Source organism: Castor canadensis, chromosome 14 (assembly GCF_047511655.1).
Source record: "Castor canadensis chromosome 14, mCasCan1.hap1v2, whole genome shotgun sequence".
Lineage (NCBI taxonomy): Eukaryota > Metazoa > Chordata > Mammalia > Rodentia > Castoridae > Castor > Castor canadensis.
The window spans coordinates 12,957,744-12,976,717 of record NC_133399.1 but is presented as its reverse complement, the minus strand read 5'-3'; the positions used below and the strand labels follow the sequence as shown (position 1 = coordinate 12,976,717).

Below are 18,974 nucleotides of genomic sequence, written 5' to 3'. Positions count from 1 at the left end.
CCAGAAGGATTCACTCCTCACAGAACATGGAGGCCTAGCAATCTCCATTGTCCATGACAGCAAGACAGCCCTTGCTCCCCCATCAAAGAGAAAAAACGGCAGACTTCCCATTGAGGATAGGAAGGCTAAAACCTGGCACTCTTCAGGTGGTACTAAAAGCCCTTTTCCCCCAAGGCACACAGAAGCCCAGTGTTTCACACTTCATCTCCCTTCAGGAGACTCATGTCTTTCCTGTAAAGGACCCAGAATCACAGATACTCCCTATAGTGGCAATCCACTACTCTTCTGGTTGTAGGAGGCCTATCCCTCACAGTGGAGAGACACAGTGATCACTATTGTGACTGTAGGAGAGTCCCTGTGCCCCCATAAAAAGAAGGAGCTCCAGCCTCCTCACAGAGGAGAGAAAAGAGTTAATTGGCAGCACAACAAGAACTTTGCAAGGGATAACATATCCATCATGCCCCTCTCTGAGGAGCACTGCTGAAGCCCCAGTAGGAAAAATAACCCAAAACACCAACTACAGGGGTAGAAGAGATTAAAACCATAACCAAAAGCAACTCCAGATGCATAAATCTCAACACAGAAGGACACAACTAGACAACCACTTTCCATCAAAAGCCAATTCTACCACTACCACTAAGGATCCAAACACCTGTGTTCAGGAAGAGCTATTAAATAATGAATTCAAAAAAAAAAACAAGAGTAAAAATGATTAATGACCTCAAAAAAGAAAAACAAAATATTAACAAAAGTTAATATTTTACCTAAAAGAAAACATTAATAAACAATTAAATGAGTCCAAAGAAAATACAAATAAACATATGAATGAAATGAAGCAGACTATGTAGGATTCGAAAGAAGAAATCAATAAAGGCAGGAAACCAAGAAAAGTAATCAATCTGGAATAAGCAACTCAATATCCCAAATAAATATCACAATAGAAACTTCACAAACCAAATGCAGCAAGCTAAAAATAGAGTATCAGGAACTGAACACAGAGTAGAGGAATTAGAACAAATAATAAAGGATCATGAAAAAATGGTAAGAAAATATGACTGGAACATGAAAGATATCTAGGACACCATGAAAAGACCAATAAATCAGGATTGTAGAAGAAGGAGAGGAGACACAAGCTAAAGGCATTAACAACCTATTTAATATAATAATAGCAGAAAAATTTTCAAACCTTGAGAGAGAGTTACCTAGGTACAAGAAGCTTACACAATACCAAACCATCACCACCAAAAGTGGAACACTCCAGACACATCATAATCAAAACACTCAGCACCCAGAACAAAGAAAGAATTCTGAAATCCACAAAGAGAAAGATAGACCACATATAAATGCAAAACCATTAGAATAACAGAAGATTTCTCAACTCAAATTCTAAATGCAATAAAGTCATGGAAAGACATAATCCATGCCCTGAAAGAAAACAATCCTCCCTCATTGAACAACAAACTAAAACCTTCTACAAGGAAAAACTAAAGGAATTTGAGACCCCAAGCCAGCACTACAGAAGTTACATAAAGGACTTTTACATGTACAAGAAGAAACTAGAGTGAGACAGGTAGACTCAAGAGAAAATAAAGGCCTTTAAGCAAGCAAACCAATAAACAAGGAAGAGGTAAAACTAAACAACAGGGAAACAAAGAAAACTGGAAACAACAGGTACTTCTTGATACTAACACTGAATGTAAATGGCCTCAATACTCTAATCAAGAGACATAGAATAGCAAATTGGACTTAAAAACAACATCAAACCATATGATGCATACAAGAGACTCATATGAAAATAACTGTCTCAAAGTCAAAAGGTGGAAAAAAGTATTACAAGCAAATTGACTTCAGAAACAGGAAGAAGTATCTATCCTCATATCTGAAAAAGGAGACTTCAAACTAAAATCAATGAAAAGAGACAATGAAGGTCACTTCATATTTATGAAAGGAACAATTCATCAAGACAAAATATCAATCCTTAACATATATGCAACAAACATAGAGGCAACCACCTACATTTAAAAAAGCTATAACTGCCATAAGAGCACAGACAGATATAACACAGCTGTAGTGGGAGACCTGAATATCCCACTGTCACCAAAAGATAGATCAACCAGATGAAATATCAACAAAGAAACTCCAGAGCTACTATACACATTAGAACAAATAGACAAGGTTGACATCTACAGAGTATTTCACCCAACAACTAGGCAATACACCTTTTCTGCATCTCATGGAATATTCTCCAAAATGGATCATATTTTAGGACACAAAGCAAGTCCCAACAAATTCAAGAAACTAGAAGTAACCCCCTGCATCATATCAGATCACAATGGAAAAAAACTAGACCTCAACAAAAGAATCCTCAGAAAATACTCAAACATATGGAAACAGAACAACACACTGCTACAAAAACAACAGGTGACTAAAGATATAAGGAAGAACTAAAAAAATTCCTAGAATCCAGTGAAAATGAAAAAGGAAAATACAACATAGCAGAATCTGTGGGACAGAGCAAAGGCGGTGCTAAGGGTAAATTTTATAGCTATAAGGGCCTATGTTTAAAAAAAACTGAGACATAGTCTCAAAAAATGTACAACAGTACATTAGAGAATATTTTCCCATTTGATTGCTCAGTATTCACTTTGTAAAGTCTTCAGTATTCACATGACTTTATTGTGGATCATCTTAAAAATTCTTAATCAACTGAGTCTTCTGTGTTATAAATCATTTAGTGGGAACTCAAAAATTCTTATTGATTCACAATTTCATAAATGTAGTGCAACTGACTGGAAAAGATAAAAATAATACTGTTTCTTTCTAAATAAAATAACACTAAAAAAAACAGATCTGTCAAATAAACTACATAATGATGCACCTTAATCTCCTAGAAAAACAAGAACAAACCAATCACAAAACCAGCAGTTGGAGAGAAAAAACAAAGATCAGGGCTGAGATTAATGAAATCTAAACCAAACACTCTGTACAAAGAATCATTGAAACAAAAAGTTGCTTCTTTGAAAAGATTAACAAGATCAACAAACCCTTAGCCAACATGACAAAATGGAGAAGGGAGAAGAAGCAAATTACTAAAATCAGAGATTAAAAAGGGGACATAACCACAAGTACCAATGAAATCCAGAAAATAAGTAGAGAGTACTTTGAAAACTCATATTCAAGTAAACTGGAAAATCTACACAAAATGGATAAATTCCTAGATGCATGTATTCAAACAAAATTGAACCAAAAAAATTACGATAAAAATAGTCCTATTACTTGCAATGAAATTGAAGCAGTAATAAAGAGTCTCATTACAAATAAAAACCAAGGACTTAATGAATTAATGGTCAAACTTTACCAAACCTTTAAAGAAGAACTAATACCAATATTCCTCAAAATTTTCAAAGAAATAGAAAGGGAAGAAACACGATAAAACTAATTCTATGAAGCCTGCGTTACACTTATTCCAACAGTGTACACTTTATTCCAATAAAGACCTAACAAGAAAAGAGAATCATAGACAAATACCTATAATGAACATAGATGCAGAAATTCTCAACAAGATGCTGGCAATCAGAATTCAACAACACACCAAAAAGATAATTTACCATGACCAATTCAGTTTCAATCAGGTATGTAAGGATGGTTCAACTTATGAAAATCAATGTTATACAGCATACAAACTGAAGGCAAGACAGGAACCACCTGATTCTCTCAATCAATGCAGAAAAAGCCTTTGATAAAATCCAGCACACTTTTATGATAAAAACTCTGAAGAAATTATGAATAGAAGGAATGATATTCAACACAACATAGGGTATACATTGCAAACCTAGAGCCAACATCCTACTAAATGGAGAAAAACTAAAACCGTACCCCTTAAAGTCAGGAATGAGAGAGGGCTGTCTGCTTTCTCCACTCATATTCAATAGAGTTTTGGAATTCCTAGCCAGAGTAATAAAACAAGAGCAAGAAAGAAAAAGAATTCAAATAGGGAAGGAAGAAGCCAAACCATCCCTATTACCAGATGACATGATCCTGTACCTAAGAGTCCTCAAACACTCTACCAAAATGTTATTAGAAATCATAAGTTTTTTCAGCAAAGTAGCAGGAAACCAATTAATATATATGAATTAGTAACTTTTCTATATGCCAACAATACACAGACTGGGAAAGAAATCAGGGAAACAATCACATTTATAATAGCCTCAAAAACAATAAAGTACCTCAGAATAAATTCAACATAAGACACCAATGTACTTTTTAATGAAAATTATACACCACTGAAGAGAGAAACTGAAGATTCAGAAGAATTGAGACTCCTTTCATGCTCATGGATTGGTAGAATCAACATTGTGAAAAGAGCTATACTACCAAAAGCAATCTACATGTTCAATGCTATCCCCATCAAAATTCCAAGGACATTCTGCACAGAAATATAAAATCAATATTGTGAAGTACATATGGAAGCATAAAAGACCTCAAATAGCCAAAGCAATTCTGAGCAAAAAAATCCAGTGCTGGAGGGATCACAATAGTGACCTCAAACTATACTACAGAAGCATAGCAATAAAAACAACATGGTATTGGCATAAAAACAGAAAGGAAGAACAATGGAGCAGAATAGAAAATCCATACGCTATCAATGAAGGAGCCCAAAACACACAATGGACAAAAGGGAGCCTCTTCAACAAATCCTGCTGGGAAAACTGGATATCCACGTGTAGAAGACTAAAACTAGTTCCCTGTCTTTCGCCCTGCACCAAAATCAATTCCAAGTGGATCAAAGACCTTAATATAAGGCCTGAAACTTTGAAATAACTCCAAGAAGTAGTAGGAAATATACTAGAACAGATTGGTATAAGGAATAACTTTCTAAACAGAACTCCAAAGGCTCAGCATCTAAGAGAAACAATGAGCCAATGAGACTAGACTAAACTAAAGAGTTTCTGCTCAGCAAAAGAAACAATCACCAGATTCAAGAGACAGCCCACAGTATGGGAGAAAATCTTTGCCAGCTATTCATCTGACAAGGGTCTAATATCCAGAATCCACAGAGAACTAAAAAAACTCAGCCCCCAAAGAATTAACATCCCAATAAAGAAAGTGGCACATGAATTAAACTGAGAATTCTCAAAGGAAGAGGTAAAATGACCAGTAAAAACATGAAAAAGTGTTCATATTTCCTGGTTATAAAAACAATGCAAATCAAAACAACACTTAGATTTCATCTCACCCCAGTTACAATGGCCAGAATCAGGGGTAATACCAACAACAAATGCTGGCAAGGATGTGGTGAAACAGGAACCATTACACACTGATGGTGGGAATGCAAATTAGTACAACCATTATGGAAAACAATATGGAGATTCCTCAAAAACCCAGAGATAGAAATGCCATACCATACCATCCAGTCATACAGCTTCTGGGCATCTACCCAAAAGAACATTAAAAAAGGATACAATAAAGACACCTGTATAGCCATTTTTATCACAGTACTATTCACAACAGCTAAGGGAGTATTAATCAACCCCACAGAAGAATGACATGGGGTGTAAAGGTAAATGGATGCAATTGGAGGACACCATGTTAATTGAAGTTAGCCAGGTTCAGAAACACAAAAGACACGTGTTCTCTCATATGTGGAAGATAGATCCAAAGCTATTTAAAGAAAAAAGATTTTACAAAGCAAACAATAGGGAAGCAACAACGGGCACAAGTGGCTCATGCTGGTAATCCTTTTGATGAGACTGAAACTTTATTGCACTTGAACTTTGATGACACAGCAACAGAACTACTACTCAGACACCAACACTGGATGCTGAAGGACTAACACCAAATCTATTAAGACTGAAACTTTATTGCTTTTGAACTTGGAAAATAAATTTTATTTATTTTATTTTATTATTATTATTATTACCCTCTGTGTTTCTAATGCCTGTTTAGCTCACCATCAGCCTAAGGATTCACCTGGGTAAACTTCTATTTATAATAAAATGACCATAAGGTAAAGGCACCAAAGTGAAACAAAGAACACCATAAGAGATATAAATGAACTCAAGATGAAAACAGACAATATTAAAGAGAAAGTGACTCATGATATGGAAAACCTAAGAAAAAAGAACGAAATAGGAATGCAAAACAAAATGGAAGGCCTATCCAGCAGACTAGAACAAGCAGAAGACAGAATCTCAGAACGCGAATGAAATGGTAATTAATGGAAAAACCAAAGAACTATTAGTTAAACAACTCAGGACACATGAAAAGAAAATGCATGAACTTACTGACTCCATCAAAAGACCAAACCTGACAATCATGGGCATTGAAGAAGGAGAATAGGTGCAACCAAAAGGAATGTGTAATATACTCAACAAAATAATAACAGAAAATTTCCCAAATCTAGAGAAAACTATGCCCATACATGTACAGGAAACCTCCAGAACACCAAACAGACCTGACTAAAATAGATCTACCCCACAACATATTATCACTAAAACAACAAGTACAGAGTCTTGAGAAAGAATATTCGAGTCTTTAAGAGAGAAAAAACAAATAACATACAAAGGAAAACCCATCAAAATCACAGCAGACTTCTCAACAGAAACATTAAAAGCAAGAAGAACGTGGGGTGAGGTCTTCCGGGCACTGGGTGAAAATAACTTCAACCCTAGGATACTCTACCCATCAAAACTATCATTCAAAATAGATGAAGCAATAAAAGTCTTCATGATAAGCAAAAACTAAAACAATATATGACGATAAAGCCATCACTGGAAAAGATTCTTCAAGGGATTCTGCACACACACTTGAAAGGGCAGGCACCACCAAAGTACAGGAAAAGAAAAAGCAAGAAAGTAGAGAGTAACAACGATTTAGGTACACACAATCAAACTTTCAAACAACTAAGACAACTAAATGACAGAAATCACCACATACCGATCAGTACTAACACTTAATGTTAATGGACTTAATTCCCCCATCAAAAGACACCATTTGATGAACTAGATTAAAAAGGAAGATCCAACAATTTGTTGCTTACGGGAGACCCATCTCATTGATAGAAATAAGCATAGGCTTAGGATGAAAGGCTGGAAGAAGATTTACCAAGCCAATGGCCCCCGAAAACAGGCAGGAGTAGAAATACTTATCTCAGACAAAGTAGACCTCAAACCTACATTGATCAAAAGAGATAAAGAAGGACATTCCATACTAATAAAAGGGGAAATAGACCAAAAGGAAATAACAATTATCAACCTATATGCACCCAATTTCATCAAACATACCCTGAAGGACCCAAAAACAAATATTAACTCCAATACAGTGGTAGCGGGAGACTTTAACACCCCACTATTATCAATAGCTAGGTCACCCAAGAAAAAAGCAATAAAGAAATCCTAGATCTAAAACATAACATAGATCAAATGTACTTAGTTGATGTATATAGAACATTTCATCCAACTTCTACACGATGTACATTTTTCACAGCAGCCCATGAAACCTTCCCCCAAAACAGATCATATCCTAGGGCACAAAGCAAGCCTCAGAAAATACAAGAAAACAGAAATTATACCATGCATGCTATCTGATCACAATGCAATAAAACTAGAACTCAACAACAAAAGTAAAAACGAAAAACATGCAAACAGCTGGAAACTGAATAACCCATTACTTAATGAACAATGGGTCATTGATGAAGTAAAAGAGGAAATTAAAAGCCTCCAGGAAGTCAATGAAAATGAAAACACAATGTACCGAACCTATGGGACACAGCAAAGGCAGTCTTGAGAGGAAAGTTTATAGCAATGAGTGCCTATATTAAAAAGACTGAAAGATCTCATATCAATGACCTAATGATACATTTCAAACTCTTAGAAAAACAAGAACAAGCAAATCCCAAAACAAATAGAAGGAGAGAAATAATAAAAATAAGAGCGGAAATCAATGAAATAGAAACCAAAAAATCATACAAAGAATTAATGAAACAAAAAGCTGGTTCTTTGAAAAAAATAAACAAGATCGATAGACCCCTGGAAAACCTGACTAAAAGAGGACAGAAAAAACCCAAATTAGTAAAATCAGGAATTCAAAAGGGGAGATAACAACAAACACCTTGGAAGTCCAAGAAATAATCAGAGAGTACTTTGAGAACCTATATGGAAATAAATTCGAAAATCTTAAAGAAATGGACAGATTTCTAGATACTTATGATCATCCAAAACTGAACCAAGAGGACATTAATCACCCGAATAGATCTATAACACAAAATGAAATTAAGCAGCAATCAAGAGTCTCCCTGAAATGAAATGCCCAGGACCTAATGGATTCTCAGCTGAATTACATCAGACCTTTAAAGAAGAATTGATACCAAACCTCCTTAAACTGTTCCATGAAATAGAAAGGGAATGAAAACTGCCTAACACATTTTATGAAGCCAGTATTACACTCATCCCAAAACCAGGCAAAGACACCTACAAAAAGGAGAACTCTAGGCCAATCTCCTTAATGAACATTGATGCAAAAATCCTCAATAAAATAATGGCAAACCAAATTCAACAACACATCAAAAAGATCATTTACCACGACCTTCATCCCAGGAATGCAGGGGTGGTGCAACATACGAAAACCAATAAACTTAATAAACCACACTAACAGAAGCAAGGACAAAAACCACTTGATCATCTCAATAGATGCAGAAAAAGCTTTTGATAAGATCCAACACCATTCATGATAAAAGCCCTAAGAAAACTAGGAATAGAAGGAAAGTACCTGAACATTATAAAAGCTATATATGACAAACCTACAGCCAGCATTATACTTAACAGAGAAAAACTGAAACCATTCCTTCTAAAATCAGGAACCAGACAAGGATGCCCACTATCTCCACTCCTATACAACATAGTACTGGAATTCCTAGCCAAAGCAATTAGGCAAGAAGAAGGAATAAAAGGAATACAATTAGGTAAAGAACTGTAGATGATATGACCCTATACCTTAAAGACCCAAAAACCTCTACTCAAAAGCTCCTAGACCCCATCAATAGCTATACCAAGGTAGCAAGATATAATCAACTCAGAAAAATCATTAGCATTTCTATACACTAATAAAGAACAAACAGAGAAAGAATATATAAAAACAATTCCGTGTACAGTAGCCTCAAAGTAAATGAATTTTTTGTTTGCTTGTTTCTTTGTTTGGTTACTTGGGGTACTTGGGCTTGAACTCAAGGCCCACCCCTTCAGCCACTGGACCGTCCTATTTTTGTGATGGGTTCTTTCCAGATGGGGTCTGGAGAACTACTTGCCTGGGCTGCAGTCGTACCCGATTCTCCTGATCTCTGCCTCCTGAGGAGCTAGGATTCCAGGCGGGAGCCACAGGCACCTGGCTGACATGGAATCTCCTAGAGGCGTGCAGGCTTTCAAAGTGGAGAAAGTTGATGTCATGTCTAGATTTACATATCCTTCCTGCACGGAAAGCTCCACGTGTCTCCGAAAAGGCTGTATGAGCTTCTGAGGACTGTCAGTGAACAGCACAAAATTATTTCTCAGACAACTGTAACTGAATGGGTCCGGATCTGCGTGAGGAAGCAAACAGCGAAATGGCTACAGGAACGCTTCTTGACGCTGAGCTGGCGTCAGAGAGGTGGCCATGGTAACCATTGTGACAACTAGACTTGCAGCCTAGGGATGGCGTCCTGTAGCAGGTTAGTGCCAGGCAGGTTGGGCCACTTGGTGCCGCCAGGCAGGACGGTGGTTTGCGCTGCCTCTGAGGCGCTGATGGGGATGCTGGGATTTCGTCGGTAGCGCTGTCTGGACGTTTGTCTAACAGCCAGTCTTTTACCAGCAGCTAAAACCAGAATTAAAGGGGACTTCATCCAGGAGTATTGCTCCTAGGACGCCCTTTTCACTTAGCCACCAACACTATGTGTCAGAAAATCCAAGTTAATTTTTGTAGGGTTCCCACTTCAGCTCTTAACATCTCCTTTACTTTTGCTATGATTCCTAATCCTCTGTCATCTTCAGTATGGTGACTACACCTGTTCTATGATGAAGCCGGCTCCACCCTCCGGAAGACGCAGTCTCAACCTCGTCATGGTTACCGCCCTCAGTTATGCAGTTATGGATTGGTGCGATCATATGTCATTGAGAGCGTCGAGTTCTGCCGATTGGAGGCACGGCATGTAGACTGTCCAATCGGACACAGAACCAGAGGCCAAGGGGCGGGCTTAAGCGAACTGGGGCGGGTTTTAAACTGACACTCGCTGTCAGAGAACGACTAGGACTTGTGTCCAGGCTGTGTCCTCTGTTGAGGACGTCAGGTGACTTGTCAGGCTCAAGCAAATTACATGGAGGTCGCCCGGCACGCTAAAACCAAGGATATGGGGCGCAGGTCAGCGTCCTGAAGGAGAAGGGCGGCAGTTTGTAGCAAGCGGTTGGCGTCTCCCCACTCCGCGTCGGTGAGTCCTGGAGGGCAGCTGGACCGGGGTCGCCTCTGGCCTTGGCGGTTGGGGACGCGACCTTTAGCGCCTTCTGGCTGGGGGAGGGGCTGTAGGACAGGGCGCGGGCCTAACGCTCTCCCTACTTGTGGATGACGGGGAGGTGAGCGGGCATGTGGACATGGGAGGATGTGTGGTCCATGCCCACCCCGGGCTGCCTTCCTCCTGTGGGTCCACGCTTTTGTCCCCAACTTTCCAAGTAAGTGAAAAGCAGTCTTAAATACAACCACCGTCACCTCCCAATCCAGCGCCTCTTTGGCCTAACCATCAATCCTGAACCATCCTCATCCCAGCCCATATCCCACAGCGCCGACTTCCCCTTTCCGCAGCATTATCAACGATTCATTGCTCAGGCACAGTTCTAACAGACAGTATTGCATCCTTTTTCCTTTTTCAAAGGGTGTGAATATTTCTCTGTTTGTGCACATATTTCACATTAGAGGAAGGCAGAGGAGAATTCTTGAGCCCTTTTTAATGTCTCTGCATGTTTTTTTCTTTTCCTTCGCTTTTTTGTCTCCTTGGCACTGGCACCTGAAATGAACATTTGGATCATCTCTGCCGTTTAGTTCTGGCCCAGGGCTTCTTTGTTGACTTTCATCAGGTGCCCACAGTTGCCCTGGTCTGTTCAAAGCCCAGTTCAACACAGAAAGCAGTCGCTGGAGGACTGAGCCTTACACCTCTGAAGGGATCTGTCTTTCTTAAATGTCTCTGTACATATAAATGCTTCTGTCCCCATACTGAGGTCCTCCTGTGTGTTGTCTGAGATGGTCAGGACACATTTAATGTTATTTTTCACGTGGTAAACAGTAGGAAACATACGTTCACATTCATTCTTCTATGAAAATTGCTCTTTTTGGGATAAATATCCCTCATTCTCTTATGTGTATTGGAGGATTGGTTTGTTTTCTAGTGTTCTTTTAATTCCAGTTGGACTTTATCGTATAATCTCCCTGTGGCTTCTCAGCTGTGATTAGTGAATCGTGACAAAACGCATTCTATGTGAATGCCTGGGAAACTCATGTTCTCCTATGTCTCCCAAGAGTGGAGTCCCTCTGATAATTTAGGATTGTGTGATATAGAACAGAGAATATGTGGGGAACATGCTCTGAGGTGTGTCCTACAATGGGCATGGAAACCCCTATTAGGTGGTGTGTATTCCATGGGCAATGCTCATTTCAGTATTTTACTTGAATGTGATTGATATATGCTGCTCCAATTGTGCTGAAAGTTCTGATACAGCTAGGTGTTACATCCCCATGGGTTTTTAGTGTTGTGTTACTGGTTTTGGGCAGTACTGGAGGATGAACTCAGGGCCTCCCACTCCTTTGAGAAAAAATATGCATCTGGCATCTCTTCCCAATGCACAGTCCAGTGATGCCTCCTAGGCAGCGCTCTTCCACTTGAAACATGCCCCAATCCTTTTGCACTGGCTTTTTTTGAGGTAGACTTTTGCTTTATCCCCAGGATGACCTGCTCTGTGACCTTCCTATTTATGATTCCCCATAAAGCTGGGATGACAGGTGGGTAGCACCCATTTAGTCATTGGTTGAAATGAGGTTCTTGCAATCATTTTGTCCAGGCTGGCTTTGAGGCCACATCTTTCCAATCTCTGCCTCCCAAGTAGCTAGGAATTCCCTTAGTTTAAAGCATACACGAGACTACCAATGAGACTGGATTGTGATGCCCTTGGGGTAAATTACTCTCATTTGAGCTGGTTGAATATATGTTAGGCAGAGCACAAGCCTAATGGGCAAAAAGCCCTCAGTTTGATCCCCAGGACCAGGAAGAGGGTGGGTGAGAGAAGAAACACTGAAGAGTACAATAGACAACAAACACAAAGTAGAATGCATAGGAAAAATGTTTTAACAATAGAAATAATAAAAGGGGATAAATGCAAGAGGGGAAAATGACAGAGAGGAGGAAAAGTCCAGTTATAGAAAAAAACAATGAAATAAGATAAAATCAAGGGGTTACCCTCTTTTGGAACTCCTCCCACCACTGGGGGATCTTCTCTCACTTTACACTTTCAATCTTAAAAAGTATCCTGCTTTACTAACAAATAAAAAAAGATAATAGAAAAACTGTGAGAAATCACTAATAAAGATAAAAGAATAGATAGGAAAAAATTATCTAGCCACAGTTCCTCTGGGTGGTAACAACTCTTCCCAGGTCTTCTAAGGTTGGAATCTGCCAGGGAGATTGTCAGTCACTCATGCAAGTACTTCTAATTAGTCTCAGATTCCACCAAATGAGCTACAGCAGGCTGTAGACTGCAAGTCACCTTTCTCTCTGAACAGATTAGGAATATGCTGGTGAAACCCAAGGAATTTTCTCTCTGGAGTCTTTTAGGTTGCATATTCAGCTGTGGCATATGTCAGCTGGCAGGGCACACTTCTTGCCAACCAAGGTATGACAGAAGGTGCACATTCCATGCAGGTGTAAATGTACCCTGAACCTTTTCAGACTGTGTGCTTAGGAATATTACCAAAGTCCAAACCACAGTGCATTGCTGGAATTCAGCAAGGGTATGGAGAGCAACTGAAGCACCAATTGGTATTGGATGGGAGGCTTGTGGGGAGCAAATGATTCCCTAGTCTCCGTCCTAGCAGATCTCCAGATCCCACTCCTTTGAGAAAAAATATACATCTGGCCCGGCATCCCAATGCACAGGGCAGTGTTGCTGAATGACTGTACTGTACTCCATTTCTCTCACAGCCCATGAAGCCTAAAACTGTATGGGTGCTTGTGTCAGAGACACTCCCCAATAGCCACAAATGGTTCACATGGCCATGCATCTCAGTAAGTGCAGAAAGGTTGGGTGTACGTAGGAACCCTGCAGTGTGATTCTGCTGGGTTTGGTGATCCCCAGGGCAGTTCATTCCCTAACAATAGGACATTTCTCCAGATGGCTCTTGGCTATAGCAGTCAGAGTTTCCTCTGAACATTAATAAGTTTGTTCTTCAGAGCTACCTCATTGTACAAACCCCAGATCGCCTATTGATTCCTTCTTTTTCTGCAATGTGCAGTCTTCTTTACTATGCTGTGATTCTTTCTCTGTCAACTTTAACTCCTCCAGGGGAGGAGTTCCCTTTCACCCACCACAGTGCTAGGTGCCACTAGCTAGGGCATTCACTTGGTTTGCTTTGTTCTTCTCCTTAGCCTCTTTAATCAAGCAAGTTTCCTTTTCTTGTCATTGATTTCCAGAAGCCAACTGCAGGCAATCATCTCTAGGAGCAGTTAGTTACACACCATCCCTTGAAAGAGCCAAAATAGTGCTGAGTGTTTCTATTTTGACATTTTGAAGCCTGACCATTAATATTCATACATTTAAATATGCCTATCCATTTCATACGGTGTTTTCTTTTTCTTTATAAGGAAACATGCTGACCTTACATGCACAAGATGTTCGTGACTTCTCAAAGTGTTCACATTATATCTACCCCATTTCAATGTGTACTTTATTCTCATGGACTAGAAGGAATTATAATGTGTGCTGTAACTAGATCCAGTTTGTCGTCATCTTGTATATTAAAGAGATTGTGATTTCTGCCACTAGTGTACAAAGCCTATCAATTTTCAGAGTACCTACAGGACCCTTAAACACTGTCCTCCTTCCTTGTGATCTGATTATTAATCCCTCAGTTACTGGAGTCTTGAATAGTGAAGAGTGGTGGCTTTGCATTTCTTTGAGAAAATACCTAAGACAAAAACAAGTTAAAGGAAGAAACTTTTATTTGGGGCTCATGTTTCAGTCCTTCTACTGCAGAGATTTTCTTGGTGGCCCAGGTGCACAATATCTCTCAATGGAACTTTTCCTCTTAATTTACCATGTACACATCTCTGTCTGTCTACAATTGTCCATGATTCACACTTGAAACATCAAAGTTTACTCAACTATTTGCCTAGAAATCTGCCTATTGCTCTTTCTAATTTCTATTGCATAGGAGTGGGCAGTGATAAAATTTAGGGTGTTTTTTGCTCTGCTGCAGTGATCTGAAGAAATCTTTGGTAGATGTAAAAATCTGAGATATATCTACCTGGTGCTGCCAGGTAAAGGTACAGCACAAAGGCTTCAATTTCTCATTGCATAATGGGTTTGTGTTGTTGGAAGTATTAGATGACACTGGGTTTGGGAAGACTGAGAAGTGATTAAATGTTTGGTTCTGACTAAATATACAGTAGCAGGTAGAAATAGTTAAATTTGGTTTTCTCTGTGTATCTCAAACATGCATCATTCTATCCCAAGTAAATCCCTATATTGAGTACCCTGGTGGACACCCTTCAAATTTATTTACAAAGGCTTTTCTCAATTGGAAAGACATAGAAAAATAAACATGAATATGTGTTGACGGAATGTTTTCTCTAACAGTATTTGTTTACTCAATTTAGTGATTCTTAGGTATTATATTTTTTCTGGGTAGAGTTTGCTCAGCAAAGTCTTCTTCATGGTGGTCTTCAGTTCCTTGTTTCTGAGACTGAAGGTGATGGGACTGAGGAAGGGTGTGAGGACTGTGTAGGTGATGCCCATCAAAGTGTCTCCTTCCAGGGACTGGGGCCCCTTGGTTTTGAGGTAGATGACAGAAGCAAAGCCAAAGTGCATGATCACCACTGTGAGGTGGGATGCACAGGTGGAGAAGGCTTTGTGCCACCTTTCAGCTGGTGGGATCCTCAAGAGGGAATTCATAATGAAGGCATAGGAGAGGAGGCTGAGGAGGAAGCAACCCAGCATGGCTGAGATACACAGCAGGCCCACACCCTTAGCCACCACCAGCACATTTTTTCCACAGGCCAACTTCAACAGAGGTGTCACATGATAGCCAAAATGGTGGATCTCATTGGGGCCACAGAAGGTGAGGTTGAATATGGCTGTTGTGACCACAGTCCCCATCATGGAGCCACCAACCCAGGACCAGGCCACCAGACAGGCACAGCCACGGGGACTCATGAGCACATTGTAGTGCAGTGGGTGACAGATGGCTACGTAGCGGTCATAGCCCATGACAGTGAGTAGGAAGGAGTGGGTGTAGCCAAATGTGAAGGAGAAGAACATCTGGCAGGCACAGGTCAGGAAGGAGATGGAGTGGTGGGTGGACAGCAGGTCGGCCAGCATGCACGGGATGATGGCCAAGGTATAGAAGATCTCAAAGATGGACAGGGCGCACAGGAAGAGGTACATGGGTGTGTGGAGGCTGTGCTCACTCCAGATGGTGGCCATGATGAGCAGGTTGCCCAGCAGTGTGAACAGATACATCAGCAGAAACAGCAGGAAGAACATCAGCTGAAGACGGTGAAAGGTGGAAAAGTAATGAAGATGAACTCAGTCACTGATGAGTGATTGGCTCCCTGCATGGAGGCTGGGCCTGCGGTGAGGTTCGACAGGGAGTGGTTAGCTAGTGGGTTGTAAGGGTTATCTCCTTAATCAGGTAGCATTAATTTAGTTCCCACCTTTAACAATGCTCTCAGCAAATTAGGAAGATGGTACCATTATTTTCATCTCCATCTTGAGTTTTGTTGGCGTATGTATTGAGAATATTGGCATATACAAAGCCTAAGAATATTGCTCGAGGGATGGAGGTGTGGCTGAAGCAGTTAAGCACCTGCCTAACAGGCAAAAAGCCCTGAGTTCAAACCTTACCACTGCCAAAAAATGTTGCTCAGGATGAAAGTATGGAAGTGCCTAATTCAAGAGTTGACTCCAAAAACTATACCTTGCAGTTTTCCTCTACTTTGTTTCCCCTAGTGAAATGAACTCTTTACTGGATGTTTTATCCATTGCTTCCTATGGATATTAGTCCTTGGACCAGGAGCAATTTTATCTTAATTTACATCAGTCTGATTCTTCCTCTGGGGTTATTCTTGGGGGAATCAGATGCAACAGACTGTGTTGTTCTAAGGAAAGTGACAGAAATGAAAATGTTTTGTTTCCAGCCCCCATGAGGTATGTCAGAGTCTATACAACATAACTAACAGACAGAGGGAGATGGAAGGAAGAAGACATGGGCTCATATCCTCTGATCTCAGTCTCCCAAGTAGTTAGATTTGCAGGTGTGAGCCACAGGTACCTGGCTTACTTTTTAAATTTCAAGGTGTTATTTGAAGTGCTGGGCTGAAGCCCAGGGTCTATGTATGCAAGGAAAGCATTCTACCACTGACTATGACCCACCCTCTTTTATGGTAAGATTTAAATATTGCTCTCTTGCTGATTTTGAACCATATAATATACAATTGATGACAGAATTATTATTATTCCCCCTGCTCTATAATAGATCTCAAAATCTATTCCTTCTATCTACCTCCAAATGTTTCCTCTTTGATCAACCCCTCATTCCCTGCTAACCCTCTTCCTTATGCCTCAAAAGTTGATTAAATGGTAAATTTTATGTACATTTTTAGCACAATAGGAAATCACCTTTAGAGCTGGTAATGCAGCTCAGTGATAGAGCACTTGCTTCACATGTGCAAGTCCTTAGGTTCCATCCTCAAAACTGCCAAAAAATCAGTTTTTATTAGCCTATATTAAATTGCACAAAATAATGGGTTTCAGAGTTTGGAGGAGTGGCTCAAGTGGTAAGGCACCTAATAGCAAGTGTGAACCCAAGTTAAAAATCCTGGTTCCATACCAAAAAGCTATGGGGTTTCATTATGACATTTCATACATGAATATAATGTATTTGGTTGTATTTGCCCCCTCTATTACTCTTCCTTATTTCCCGTCCTACTGACCCTTTTTCCCTCTCCCTTCCACCTCTGTAATAGAAGGTAAAATCATAGTCATAAAAAATATCAGTTTCAAAAAATGTAGTCAGTCAACTTTCGGTTAGTTTAACCTCAGATAAAATACCTCAGATGTGCTGGATGCCCAGAGCACCCTCACTTGCCAAGGCACCATGCCCCATGCAGTATGGCAACCAGGATCTGAACTTAGGTTTGTCTGATGACAATGCATGTCTTTTCCTGACCTATTATTATCTCATTATTTCTTGGTGGCTATTAATGAAAATCAGAAGCTATTCTCAGAAGAAGGAGACGACCCTTCTCCATTGTAAATCATGCCCACACTGTCTCTCCTTATGTCACCAAACATCCCAAGAATCCACAAAAAGAATGAACTATGAGAAGATGAAGATGGGTCACATCTGGAGGTGACAGCTGAGGGCTGAAAATGCCACCCTGTGGCATGACACAGATTAGATGTAGCTAAAAGGGAGATCTATTCATTCTAGAAAATGTAAAACCAGAGAGAGAATAAAGTGTCTGTGGCTTCCAGGGATTCTTGAGGGAAAATGGAAGAAAGAAGAATATGGAGGATACTATGTGGATTTTGTGAGTGTAACAGAGAGATAGAAGCAGAGCTAGAAAGTGAGAGAGAGGGAGAGAGAAAGAGAGTGAGGTGAGGGAAAAATTGAAGGGAAACAGGCATAAATAGAACTTTCTTGCACTTAGGGGAAATGTATGATGTGTTCAGTTTAACATCCAGAAACTTGGGGACTAAGCCAGGCATGTAAATGTCCTGCTCAAAAAATCCCTAAGTAGTACAACCCAAGTTTAGCATAGGGACAATTAGGACAGTGTTACTTATTCATCTCTGACCTTGATTTACTAGATGCCAGTACTATACCCCAATAGTGACCATCAGATATCACACATTGCCAAATGTCCAGTGGGGGACAGAGTCAACCCCAATTCAGAACCATGGTTTGGGTCTGCCTTCTCTCTCAGACAGCATCTTGCTCTACCTGTTGCTCTGTCATGGGTAGCTCTTCTTATGAAACTCTTTTCCTCTCTGTGACCATCTCCCATCTCAGCCATCTCCTCCCTGTCTTTTGTCTGTGTCCTGTCATCCTTAACTTTTCACCATCACCTCATCTGGCCCAAGGTTCCAAGTGAGAAGGTCAAGGTCCCAGCTTGTGCAGGCAGGCAGGGAGAGCACGAATGCAACCTTCGAAAAATTCTATTTGGCCACTGAGCACTGGGGAGAGCCATTCACTTTAGTCAATCCAGCAATTCAAATGCTGATGCCTTCCAGATACTCCATCACAGAAACACCCAGAAATATTTTGACCCAGTCAGGTTGACACATATAATTAGCCATCACATGGACCAAGTTCTGGATTGGAGGTGTGGCTTATGCAGTACAGCACCTGCTGTGCAACTGCAAAGCCCTGAATCAAACCCCAATACTACCAAAAAAGTGAAAAAAAAAAAGACTCATGGGCCAAGTTCTAAGGTTATCTAAAGAGTCGAGGCAAGACTCCTGTGTCTTGTGATGAAGTAATCAAGTCTATTCCCATTCAAGTATTATAGTGGTTCTCACCTGGGGGCAATTTTACCCCCTTAGGACATCTCATTGAGTCCCCTTTTGTTGTTACAGTTGAGGAAGGAGGAGAATGTTCTAGCATCTAATAAGTCAAAGGCAGGGATGGTGCTCCATACCCTACAACGCACGGGACAGGACACCCTGGCACCAGCTCTTAATGTGAGC

At 40.2% G+C, this 18,974-nt stretch overlaps 1 protein-coding gene across 1 annotated transcript; it reads right to left on the bottom strand.

Moving 5' to 3' along the window:
• Positions 1-14,894: 14,894 nt before the first annotated feature.
• On the bottom strand, positions 14,895-15,767 carry LOC141416093 (olfactory receptor 10H1-like). Its single transcript, XM_074053242.1, has one exon. It carries the CDS (start codon positions 15,765-15,767, stop codon positions 14,895-14,897), a length of 873 nt encoding a protein of 290 aa, XP_073909343.1.
• Between the last annotated feature and the right edge of the window lie 3,207 nt (positions 15,768-18,974).